Consider the following 13234-nt stretch of genomic DNA (forward strand, 5'->3'; position numbering starts at 1 on the left):
GAAGCCTGGATGTCTCGGAAATGGATGCTGTTGAAGTCCTTCCCAGAGCCTAGCATTCACTCCTGGAGGGTCACATCTTTATTTTTTTTTGGTTTTATTGTGCTAAGTTTTGACAGTTAAATCTCAGTTTTTAAAGAATGAACGCCGAGTGGTAAAGGCATATCTAAGGGCGCCCTGATTTTGGCAGACTGGGAAAGCCACAGCGTGGACCGCCCGAAAGGTGGTCACTGGGTAACCCCGAGGCACGTGACATGGGGGCGGGGCCCGGGAAGGCGCTCGGAATCCGGAACCACAGTTCTGATTTTCTTTCCCCCTGGTCTGTGCTTACTAATGGTTCTGACGCTTCCAGGGAAGGGGGATTGGAGATAGGGGCTCAGTGCAGCGACGAGCCGCGTGGACCTGGGGCTGTCTGGCCGCCACCAGCCGCCTGCCCATCCGCCTGGCCAGGCTTCCCGTCTGGTCATGGCGAGATTCTGGGCTTGCGTGGCCGGCGCTGGCTTCTTTCTTGCATTTCTGGTTTTACATTCTCGTTTTTGTGGCTTTCGGGTGAGTTGGAAAGTGAGGAAATAGCCGTCAGGTGTGTGGGTAGCACTTTGGGAAGGCGGTCTTGGGAAGGAGGTGGTGGGTCCTGGCTCTCACACTAGCTCGGCTCGAAACCTGCAGCGGGCTGAACTGCCTAAGTTAAAAACATTTGTAATGTGATACACTGGCGTTTTCCATATTTTGTCTTCTTCCCCAGCTCCCGCCACATCTCCACTTTGCCTTTAAAATTTCCTGGCGCGCTGAGGAAATCCTTTACCGGCTGGATGTGGATTGGCCTATGTACTCAGAATACTTTACTGGAGCAACGTTTTGTGTTGCAGTTGACTCCTTAAACGGATTGGTTTACGTAGCCCAAGTAAGTAAAATTGGGATTAAAAAAAGAAAGTTATGAACACAAAGAAAACGGCTTTTCTGTTTTACTGTGCGAAGTAACTGTATACGTTTATATTACGGCAAATGTGGAATTTGTTTTTTGAGTTAAAGTTAGTATTTTGATTTTGAATGTGACAGATATTAATATTGTTAGGTTAGCTGGGTTTTTTTTAAACGTTACTAAATTTCTCGGTTAACTTTAATTTTTGTTCTCTCTGCCAAAATAAAGATCGCTTTCTTAAAACTGATCCTATCTAAGCGGTTATTTTTGTATACCTTCAGAGAGGGGATAACATCCCAAAGGTATTAGTGTTCACAGAGGATGGATATTTCCTACGAGCCTGGAATTATACAGTTGACACACCTCATGGTATATTTGCAGCCAGTACACTACATGAACAATCCGTCTGGATCACGGATGTAGGAAGTGGTATGTGTAGTATTATCTATTAACCTGTCTTGCTAGAAATCATCTTTGCCCATGTTCTTGCTTGTCCGTTTTAAAAACAGAGTGGCCGAATCTAATTGTAACTTCTTTAACGATTCATGAAATCATTTGTTTCTAAAAATCTTTAAATCATACTTTAGTAGAAAAGGAGGCTATAAATTATTATGATCTTTCCTTTGTCAAGGGACTTGTCCTCTTTAAAGCATCAGCTGCTCTTCTCAGTTTAAATAATTCTAAACGTCTTCTATGAATCCTATATGCTGTAAAGCCCTATGCTATAAAACGGAAGTTTTTAAAAGCTGATGAATGGAGTCCTTGCTCTCATTTTCTTTTACCACTTCTCTTTCAAAAGAGATTGTGCTGAGAAACCAGAACTGCTTTCTTGCCCATTTGCCATTTGCAAGATTTGCAGAAACTGCTGGTGATAATGCTTCTGAAATCCCACTGGCTGCAGCATGTCTGAAACCTTCCTTCCGTCAAATATTTTTAGTCAAATGTACTGCAAAACAATTGAATTGACAGCTGTGCGATAAGTTTTCAGAGACAGCAGTTTGTGTTTGTTGTGGCTTCAAACCAGACAGCATTAGCTTGGTATTATCTCAGGATCTCAGGAAGGAATGTGATTTTTAAAAATTTTATTTTTTATTGAAGTGTCATTGATTTACAATGTTTCAGGTGTACAGCAATTCAGTTATACATATGCATACATGTATATTTTTTCTTTTCAGATTCTTTTCCATTATATGTTATTACAAGAAGTTGGATATAGTTTCCTGTGCTATACAGTAGGTCCTTGAAGGAGTGGAATCTTAAAGACAGTATTTCTAGTAATCCTTGGCCCAGTTATATTCATGGCTTGAAGGTCATCCTGTTTCCCTAGTTCTGGCTAATTCAGATATCATTTTGGAATTAAAGAGGTCTCAGTTTTTATGAGAAGTGTCCTTAACCATATCTGTTCTCAGAACCCAAAAGATTTCTGAGCCTCAGACTGTGATCCGTTTATTTCCAGCTGTATTTTGGATGGTAAGATTCTGGTGAAACCCCAAAATCTAGGTTAACCTCTGAGTTCATTGTTGGACTCTAATGAAATTTGATTATTTTGCGGCTGCTGCTTTTTTTTTTCCTCCCTTTTCAGAATTTACTGTTAAAGGAAGCCTTTGCTTTTTAATTCATTCCATTCATGTGATCCTTTTTATAATGGACATCACTGGTTCCCAGAAATAAGAACACACATGACCTCTTCATTCTCTCCATTAGAGCTTATTTTTCCACACAGATCTGAAGACAGTTTTTCTCTTCCTTCCCATTTTTCAAAGAATAAATTCTCTTAAGGGAAAACATGGCTGCATATCAGCCATTTTAAAAAATTATTTAACAGTATTTTCTTTCTTTTTCCAATTCTTTAGGAACTTTGAAGTTTGCTTTAGTGTTTTGTTCTCTTATTATTGCTACAAACTTTGGCTCAAGCCTCCAAAATAAGTATAATAATAAATGCTATTTTCAAGATAGGATTATAATGCAAACTGATCCACTTTATTTCCAGTGAGCTTATTGTTCCTAGTTCATCCTTTGAATGCCAACCAGTTAGCTGGTCGTGGTGTGCCTTCAGGTTGATTTCTGTGAACTGCTTTATATTATTTCCCTATTTATTAATATTCTACTTTGTACTTTTGCTTGTAAGGTAATTTGAATTCAAATAAATTTTAATGTGAGATGATAAGATACTAATGATTTGGAAAGATTTATCCCTTTTTTAGGAAAGGAAAGCTAATGAGTTGAATTTTGTATTTGTTTTCAGTAGGGGAAAATGTAGTTTTAAAACGTCTATATTGTTATAGGCCAGTGTTACCTCAATTAAAAAACAAAAAATATTAACACCAGGATAGATATAAATATCCTTTATAAGCAAGTAAACAGAAGTCTGTTTTATAGAGAAGCTTTTCATTGAGCTACTGAAATTGGAGCTCTGCCCATGAATGACTGAAAAAACAGTTTTCAATAAGTTGTTCCTTTTCCAGTTCCTTCCTGATTTTCTTTTACAAGTAATACTCAGGGTCATAAGATTAAAAAAGAAACTAGTATACCAACAATTTTACATCGTCAGCCTTTTGTTTAGTGAGTTAATTTTTTTTTTAGTGTTATTTACTTGGTTTTAGAACCTACTTATTTTGGAGTACCTGAGATTTTAGTTCATAAATAGATTTGGCTGTAACTAAGAAGAAGCTCTGTTGCTTGTCAAATATAACATTTAATTATCTGAGCTTTTAAACTTTTTATTGCTATTTAATTCTGTCAAATTTTTGCTCTCAGCTTACTCGAGAAATGTGAATGTTTGTACAGTGGTTATGTTTGTGAAATGTGCATGTCTGTCTTTATAGGATCCTATGGTCATACTATTAAAAAATACAATTCCTTTGGTGATCTTGTTCAAGTTTTGGGTACCCCAGGCAAAAAAGGCACTGGTTTGAATCCCCTGCAGTTTGATAACCCTGCAGAATTATACGTAGAAGACACAGGAGATATTTACATCGTGGATGGAGATGGAGGGTTGAATAACAGACTGATCAAATTATCCCAAGGTAACATGGCTTAATTTTGCGTGGTACTGTAAGAATACTACTTAGTAAGTTGGATTTAATTTGCCTGATACTCGGTGTATATTGTAACCATCGTATATAAAGCTTTGTGTAAAGGGCTCAAGTGTATTACTAGGAGAAAACCAGGACAGCGTGTGGGATGGCCAGTAATAAACGATTCTGTTAGGTCTGCTTATTCTTCTCCAAAAGCTAGGTGTTCCCTTTGAAATGAACTGGAGGCAGAGTGAGAAGAGTGGGCTCGAGCAATCAGTGGTTATCCTGTCCAGTTAAGAATGGGGAGGCTAGGAACCTGGCGTCCCGGAGCTAAAATATCCTGCAGGTGGACTGATCAGCACGTGTTGTATTATATTCCCTGCTCCAGGTCCTCAAGAGTATTCTGGATGCAGGTCTGTTATAGAAGAGACGGTTAAATGCTGCTCCATGTTATTGATCATTAAAGTAAAATAAAGTTAGGAGAAGGAGAAACTATTATTGGCTGGAGAAGTAGGGCAAGAGTTATGAAGGAAACAGTTCTTGAACGAACTGGTTTTGGTCGGGGGAGAAGAGAGGGATGGGAGGAGTATTCCTCCCTGGGGGGAACCTTCAGTCCACAAGGCTTTAATCGCACAGGGTCTACAGGTGGGACTTGGCAAGTCTTTCAGGAAAGGAGCTTAGGACGCTCTTTGGATAGCACAAAATATGATTTGGGGTGTCCTTGACAGTGTATCTAAGGATTTTGAAGCTATAATTTTGCCTATAAAAAGTCTGACGTGGCAGGTGATGTTACAGAAGCAGAGTTTTTAGAAGACAAAATAGCACCTCAGGACCTTGTTACAGTAAGTGCTTTCATTTGGAGGCTGTATAGTCAGTTTATCACCCAGTGACTGAATTGGGTCGGTAACAGTTAAAGGGAGGTGAGGTGGGGGTAAAGTAAGAATCCAGAAAATTCTATGCAAGAAAGAAACAACCAAATTTAGGAGACAAATTGAATATAACTGTGTTAGTTTCTGGTGGCTTAAACAGACGTAATCTCACGGTTTTGGAATCCAGAAGTCTGAACTGTATAGGGCAGGCCACGCTCCCTCTAAAGGCGCCCAGGGAGCGCACTTCCTTGTCTCTTCCAGCTTCCAGTGGCTCCAGACAGTCCTCGGCTTATGGTAGCATAACGCCAGTCTCCGCCTCTGTCTGCACATTTCTTTCTTCTCTATTTCTGTCTCAAATCTCCCTCTCCTTTCTCTTACAAGGACACTAGTTGTTGGATTCAGGGTCCACTCTGAATCCAGAATCATCTCATCTCAAGATCCCTAACTTAATTGTATCTGTAAAGGCCCTGTTTCTAATAAGGTCCATTCACAGCTCTGGAGATTGAGACTCGGACATGTTTTTGGGGGGTGGGGGGAACCTTCAGTCCACTACAGGGGTAATAAAGAAGACCCCCTATAAAAGCATAATGTGAGTTTTTAAACTCAGAGGAATAGTAATATCAAATAGCAGGTTGGTTACGAAGGAGAACCAGTTTGAGGAAGAGGTTAACATGAACCGTAAACAATGATTTTAAGTTCTGAAAAATTCAAGTGGAGACAGTCGTCAAAGAAGTGGATTAATTGCTTGAAACATAGAATTTTTTTTTTTAGCATAGAAATTAGACAAGCGAATGTATAAACAGAAAGCCAGGAAAGCATAATCAGCTGGGGGTATAATTGAATAGTTTGTAACTTAGGACATAAAATAGAACATTGCAAACGGGTTAAGGTATTCTCTATGTTGTTCAAACCATATCTGTTTACCATTTATAGATTACATGATCCTTTGGCTGCATGGGGAAAACGGGACAGGGCCTGCTAAGTTCAACATACCTCACAGCGTTACAGTTGATTCAGCTGGCCGGGTAAATATATGTTGCCACTGTGTCTGGACCATTTCTGAACGTGGTTTTGGGGCGGGGACATGTATATATGCATCTTGGTGCACACATGCATGTCTGGACATCTGGCTGTGTGTCTATGTTAGTGGATGTGTGTATCTGGGTATTTCTGGCCAATTCCTCTGGGTGGGGCTGAGTATACCCCTCTCTTATAACTGTTTGAGTCCTGTAATGAAGTTCCCCTAATATCTAAAAAAGAGCAAAACAAATTATCTATGTTCCTTAAAAGAGTAGAAAAAGCAAGTAATGGAACCGAATGTAAGTGACGTTACCTGAAAAAGAGTTGCCTTCCTACTGGGAAAACTACTGTCAGTGTTTAAATATCTTTTAAATTCTAAAATTGAATTGAATTAATTCTAGAATGTGTTAATCAAGAGGGAGATGAAAAGGTTAATCTTGGAAGCTTGAAAAACGAAGTGCCCTAGGCACGCTCGTGCTCTCACTAGCTCCACTCTGTCTGGAGAACAGAAAGCTTTAACCAACACGTTTTACTTCAGTTCTCTTTTTCCCACCCCTATCCACTGCCACGTCTTTTGCTTTTGCACACCTTTAAGCATACATAGCTCTTTCGGGGGGTTGTCTTCCTATAACCAAACCCCCAGCCAGAAGGTTTTATATTAGTTTCTCCACCTGTTTTTGTATAGTACCTCGTACTTCTGCACTGTAGTAACTATCACGCTGTAATTTCATCATTTCAGTGTCCCCCGTAATGCATGTCGGCCGTGTGAGGGCGGGAACTGAATCCCTTATGCTTTGTATCTCAGTGCCTCGCACACAGTTGTCATCTTACGTATTTGTTAAATGACCACATGTCTTGGTACACAGTGAATTTGTCAGACTGTCTTGGCTTCATGCCATTAGAATTTTAATTCATTTCCACTTCTGATTCTGTGTTCGGCAAGCGACCTTCTGATTATGATTTAGCTTCCTATGTTGATGGAATGAGAATGTTTTGATCAGAAGATCTTCAAGTATTTCCCATCATAGATAGGAAGATAACTGGACATGTGAACCTTGTAGACTGGGAATTAGAAGGTCAGAATTCGGGTTTTACGTGTTACCCTCCTGAGCCTGGGTGAACGCTCCCCTCATGGGATAAGAACAAGATAAAATTTCTGACCCAGACCCAGTTCAGTTCACCGCAGTGAGGAATGTCCTTTGCAGAGTCCTTGGCGATCTTGTGATGGGGAGACTCTGTCATTACCAAGCGCAGGAGAACAGGAGTGTTAATTTCTGGGCACTCATGTTTTTATAACAACAGCAGTGCGATTCTGGGCATCTAACATGATTTGCTCATTTAATCATCACCTCAACCCTGTATGAAAAGCTTATTAGTCCTAAAGTTAGACTTGCTTCTTAAACAAGATTTCTCATGATCAGAATCTGTTGAGTAGGAAAAATAAGGCTAACAATGTATAGTGTCATTCACTCCAAGGATCCAAACTGTATTTCCTCCTTGGTCACTTCTCAAAGACAGGAATCTCAAAATCCTTAGGGAAACTCACCCTTAGTAAAGAATCATAGGGCAGGAAAAGATCTTGAGGAATCACCTTGCTGAGGGATCAGGGAGCTTTCTAAAGCGATGCAGGGAGTCTTCATTGGTTTCTGATTGGAGACGGGCTCAGTGGCTGTTGAAACTCACACACTGACCAAGACTTAGTCAGGGCTGCCCTGAAGGAGTAGGCCTGAACCCACAAACCCAAGAAATCCAGGGGTCCTCAGTGAGAGGAGTGGAGGCAGTGTGGTTGGCCTGCCCTTCCAGTGCATTCTTACTTCCTTCTGCACCCCCAGGCACGTGTCATTCCACTTCACCATGTGTGCCCCAGGTTGCAAGCATCGTATACAGTACACAGAATGTCACTTAGAGCCAGTCTACCTTCCTATTTTATAACAGCAGTTTCCTTGATACCTCATGGCAGCCTACAGCAAACCTAGACTAAACCTACTGGCAGCCTGTTATCATTCTTTATGTGGTATTAAAATCTCCCAAGCTTCCTCTTTGAGTGGCTTGGCACTTTGGACTGCCCTGGTAAATAGCAGGTGGGGGTTCAAGGATGCAATACAAGTGAACAGCTGGTTTCCCATCAGCCTGAGCTCCTAAGGAGCAAGGCTGCTTTTCTGTGTCCTTGTCTTACCAGCTGGCCCAGCAGCCAGCAAGTTGGCAGCGCTCAGAGACAGCGGAGGCTTGTTAGGGGAGCGAATGAATGAATGCATGAATGCTGTCAGTTCTCAGTATCTGCTAATCCTCTGCATTATAGTGGAGGACCCCACCTTATTCAGATGGCTAGTGTAGTAGTCAGAGCATTCGAGGCTCTGGGTTAAGACAGATGCCCACACAGGGCTGTCCCGCTTCCTGTAAGCTCACTGGGAACAAAGGCTTTAACCTTTCTGCTCTTTAGTTTCCTGACAATGGGGCTTTTTGAGGACCCTCTCCTTTGGGAGGGGGTGCCTGTAAGTACTGAATGAGCATGTTTATGGAACTAATGAAAGACCTTCATTCTCTCCTCTTTTCTTTCTTCTCATTCTGATGTGGGGCTTTTTCAATGAATGTCTTTCTGGGTTCTCAGGTGTGGGTCGCTGACCGAGGCAATAAAAGACTTCAGGTGTTTGATAAAGACTCTGGGGAGTGGTTAGGAGCATGGAATAACTGTTTCACAGAAGAGGGACCTTCTTCAGTCAGGTAATTGTTTTCTTTTTATTTTAAAATGCTTGTTGGATTTGGTTCATGTTCATTTCTCTGAAGAGCTAGCTGCAAGTTGGAAATGTTTACTGTTAACTTTTAAGCAGGGAAAGGAAGGAAGGAAACAAGCATGTGGAGAACATGTAATCACATTTCACATCCTGGGCAGCACATCCCGCGGTACTCGACCCTCCTCCAGCCTCCACCCTCGAGATCATTTATTTTTAAACAGAATGTAAATAAAACATCTTGAAGGAGGAGGGTAGAGTGCATGCTTAGCGTGCACGAGGTCCTGGGTTCAATCCCCAGTACCTCCATGAAAAAAAAAAATAAATGAGTAAACCTAATTACTTCCCCCTGCAGAAAAAAAAAAAAGTGTCAGACCCAGACTAACACTGATTCTCCACTAGTTTCATTTCTGTATACTATGATATTTTTTTTTTTAATTTAAGCTAACCTTTGGCTAAGTCTCCCATCACAAATCTCTCGTTCCCTCATCAGCAGAATTAGATCAATTTAAAATTCCCCCTGAAAGAACACCTTCAGCAAGCAGGTGCTTACAGGCTGTTTCATGCTGTTGGGATACAAATGTGGAAAAAATAAACCTCCGTGTTAGTCTTACACTGACTGATTCTGCAGGTGTCTTTCCCTGTAGATTTACTCCTGACGGGAAGTACCTGATCGCAGCCCAGCTGAGGCTCAGCCGGCTCCTCGTGGCGGCCGCGCCCCCCGTGGGGAGCATTGGCCGCTGCTCCGTGATCAGCACCATCCAGCTGGCAGACCAGGTTTCACCCCATCTCTTAGACGTCAGTGCCAAGACTGGAGCCATCTACGTGGCAGAAATTGGAGCAAAACAAGTACAAAAATTTGTCCCCATGAATAGCTCTTTCTCTTCGTTTGGTTCATACGTTTCTCTTCCTGAAGATGTTTCACGTGGAAGTTGGGATTCTCAAAATCGTGGCTGAATACTCTACAATAACGTTCAGGCATAGGGGTTTGTTTCTTCATTTTACCCTGACCCCGTGTCAGAAACATTTGTTTTTAATATCATTAAGAAGCATGTCTTTTGGCATTCTTGTGACTTAGTTTTATTCGTCAGTGTGTAAGGATATTTTAATGAAAGAAATGCAACTAATGAAAAAGGGGTGAAAAAGAGGGACTAAGGTTGTTGTAACTTAGTAATCTGCCTTGTTGGCTAATTCTCCCTGGGGGTGAAAAGACAGGAATCAAAATGGGTTTGCAGGATAATTTATAGAATTTCATATAAAAACTACAAACCTTCACTTTACTCCCTTTATAGGAAGGGAGCCACTTGAGAGAGGGGGTCACATGGGGTCCTGCCTGACAAGTACTCACAGAGTGCTAGGTCCTGAGAGTTCAGAGATGAAGAGGCCGGGTTTGTCTGTGTGCATTCGAGTAGCTCAGAGTCCACACAGCCCAGCGACAGCAGCACACGAGTGTCCTGGGACTTTTGGAAGGAGGAGCACCTGAATGGTGGAGACTTCGCAGGGGAGCTAGTTTGAGCTCCCACTTGCAAACCTGAGGATGAGAAAACAATGTGGTCCAGGTCGAGAAGTTAGGAAAAGTTGCACACTTGTTGTGAATGTAGGTAAACTTTCTTTTAAAAGCCCAACTTGGCTTTAGTCCTTTGGCTAAATCTTTAGCTGCAAAATACTTAATCTCAGTTTTAAATAAGTGGCTAGCATGTAAGCACTTTACCAAAAGGGATTTTTACAAATCACAGGGGTGTTTTTTTAAAAGTGTTAAAAATAAGCCCTCTCGTCAGTGCCTCGTTCTTTTTTTTTTTTTTTTTCCAAACAGGAACTCCGTTCATTCTAACATTTGCCTACCTCAAAGAAATTTCAGAATTATTTATATGAGGATATGTGCCAAGCACCTGGAGCTATTAAGATGAATAATTCCCTACCGTTCTGTCTCTACATCTCTTTTTATCCCTTTGGTCTGAAGGTTGGCCTCCCGGTTGAGACCATCGGTTCAGTTTGTTCTGGTTTATTCTAGGTTTTGAAGGAACCTTGCCATGTTAGGATCTTTCAGATCATCGCCTTTTCTCGTCTCAGCCTCCCTCTTCATCCTAGGGTTGTACTGGACACTGTGTAGCGTGTCTCGAGCTGACTTTCTGCATCAGCCATTATGGCTGGAGTCTGTTTTCCAGACCTTAAGGGACTCACACTTGTTTTGATGCTGAGTCCCATCTCGATGCAGTTAGGAAAGTAAATCTACCGACAGGAAACTCTCCTGTGTTTCAAGGCCATTGAGAAGTGTGTTTGTGCCACTGAGGGAGCTGTGTGACCTAAATGAGTCACCTTAGTATTCTCTTCAGTGTAATAGGAACATCCCTGCCTTTCCTCCTTTAGGAAGCGCTGTGAGGACCAGACATGCGATATGTGCACGTGTGCCCTTTGGAGTCGGTAGCTCCAAATACATTAAAGGCATTTTATTAGCGAAGGTCCTTCTAAATGTGTCATTTACGTGATTCCAGCTGTCTGCTTTGCCTTAATTTTGCATTTACTGCTTTTTATCAAAACACATCCTCATGAACTTCATGCAGTTTGGCCATTATAGTAAATTGATTTGGGTGAAAGAAAGTCATTTGAGGTTTCATTTGTTTTGTTTTTAAGCCAGGACAAGAAACGGTCTCTTTGAAGGAATGCAGGGTCCATAAACTGATTTTGTCATTTCAAAAATGTTGTATTTAACTTTGTTTTATATTAGATTCTTATAAAACTTGCTGAAAGTATTGTCTTCATGTGTCTTGCTAAACGTGTTTATTTTGTTAGTATACTTGTAATCAGTTTTCCACTTTTTTTTCCTTTGGATTAGTTGGTTAAATTAATTGAATGAGAAATGTGTTGTATTTTCTATTAAAAAATACAAATTAAAATTTTGGAAAGAAAACTCAGTATTATCTGGTTTTCCAATTAATGTTTGATTTTATTGTTAAAAAAGCAGTTTATGATTTCTTATTCCACGGAAGAATTTCAACAGTCATGAACTCACAGGGTGATACTGAGGGTGTGTCCTCTTCATTCACGTGTAAAGTGAGGGCTGGAGTGTGTTGTGAATATAGCTAGCATTTGCTTGGAAGGTTTAATTTGGCTTTTAAGATGATGGGTGGGTACAAATGATACTAATTACTAGCTAGCTCTGTATTTTTTGTGTTAGAAATGGAATCTCTCTGTGCCTCTACTTTCTAGATCTGTTCTGGGGGAGAAGAGGTAGGGTGTGTAACTGAGAAACCCAAAGGCTGTGGGTGTCTTTCTTAACCTCCACTGTAACGTTGGGTCTTTGAAGTGGAACGTTTGCCCGTCAAGGTAAACGGGTGCAGTGTGACGGGTCAGCTAAGGAGACCTTGTATACGTTGTGCGCAGATCACGTAACAGGTTAGAAGACAGCTTCAAGCAATATGACTGTTGGGCCAAAGGCAGTCAAGGTCTAACCTTTGTTCTGCTTTTGTTGGGTTCAAACATGACTGGGTTTTAAAGCAGGCTAGATTGGATAGCCAGCATTAAAACTGGAGACTCAGATTTTTGCTCCTTAGACTCACCAAAATAAATTAGTTAGAATCAACAAAGTCTTTTTTTCAAAAGTCAGAATAGATCCCATTTATTCAACAAAAATATATGAGACAATAAATGTGTGAAGACACTTAGGCAAGTGTCTTCTGCCTTAGCAGTTCATGACCTGGTTGGGGAAACAGGCCACAACCACCCTTACTTCTCAGCTCTTTCTGGGAGGTGCCCTTTGGCACTTGTGTTGTGTTTCATTCTCGATACAAAAGAGGGCAGCAGAGTCCTGCTTATGGTAAGCATTTCTTCAAATCTAATGGGAGCATCAGTTGACCTTTATACTCTGATTTTTTTTTTAATCTGAGGCTACAGACAGTGGTAACCATACTTTTAACTTTCCTTCTTTTTCTTTACTTTCCTCGCATCTTGAGGAAATTCATTTATAGGTGATATGTTTTCCAAGGATTGTTGGAAATTTTTACTGTTTCATTGGATATTCCGATGTTTAAAGGGGAAAAAAGGTTAAATCTTTTCAATAATTCAAACTAACAGCCAGAATTGAATAACTTTTTAAACTGTAACCTGAATGTGTATTTCATAAAGTAGAAAATGTGTTTGTGTTAGGGAATTATTCTTTTTCTTTCTACTATTTATTTTTTCCTTAAACAATTTTGTCTTGTAGTTGCTGACTCTTTTTACAAATAAGAAAAATGGATTATTTACAAAAAGGCACTTAACCTATAGAATCCATGAGCCCTGCCGCTGACTATCTGCATTGTTCCGAGACTGCTTCATTTTTCTCATTTGGGAAATGGAGGTGATAGTATTTTCCTCATAGTATTCTTGTGAATACAAACAAGCCCATGCATGTAGAGCATCACACCCAGTCCCAGTCCAGATTTTTTTTTTTTGGTTTGCATTAAAGCTATTTATCCATCCAACAGGTAACTACATGCTAGGTCCCAGGAACACTATGGTGAGCAAGGTAAATTTTCAGGAATTTATACTCTGCTTGGGGAGACAAAGGAGTTTGAATGGAAAAATGAGATTCTGATTAGAATTTGTGGTCTATATGAACACTTGGTTGGCTAAGTAAACACCCCTTTCCAACTGTCTCCCTTACTTTCCACCACCTTAGAGACCAGAAGAGCTAGGTACTTGCTT

The 13234-nt window shown here is 40.7% G+C and overlaps 1 protein-coding gene across 5 annotated transcripts; it reads left to right on the forward strand.

Annotated features, from left to right (window-relative positions):
- The first annotated feature begins 236 nt into the window (after window positions 1-236).
- On the forward strand, window positions 237-11463 carry NHLRC3 (NHL repeat containing 3). Of its 5 annotated transcripts, none has more exons than XM_045514095.2 (7): window positions 237-316; window positions 740-898; window positions 1198-1345; window positions 3742-3942; window positions 5736-5827; window positions 8431-8543; window positions 9199-11463. In XM_045514095.2, exons 2-7 carry the CDS (start codon window positions 821-823, stop codon window positions 9506-9508), a joined length of 942 nt encoding a protein of 313 aa, XP_045370051.2. In that variant the 5' UTR covers window positions 237-316; window positions 740-820; the 3' UTR covers window positions 9509-11463. The 5 variants fall into 5 exon arrangements, with proteins under 5 accessions (XP_045370051.2, XP_045370050.2, XP_074234194.1 ...); XM_045514094.2 differs by having other exon boundaries at window positions 248-546; window positions 3796-3942; XM_074378093.1 differs by having other exon boundaries at window positions 248-546; window positions 9183-9318.
- Window positions 11464-13234: the final 1771 nt, after the last annotated feature.

Source organism: Camelus bactrianus, chromosome 14 (genome assembly GCF_048773025.1).
Source record: "Camelus bactrianus isolate YW-2024 breed Bactrian camel chromosome 14, ASM4877302v1, whole genome shotgun sequence".
Taxonomy (NCBI): Eukaryota; Metazoa; Chordata; class Mammalia; order Artiodactyla; family Camelidae; genus Camelus; species Camelus bactrianus.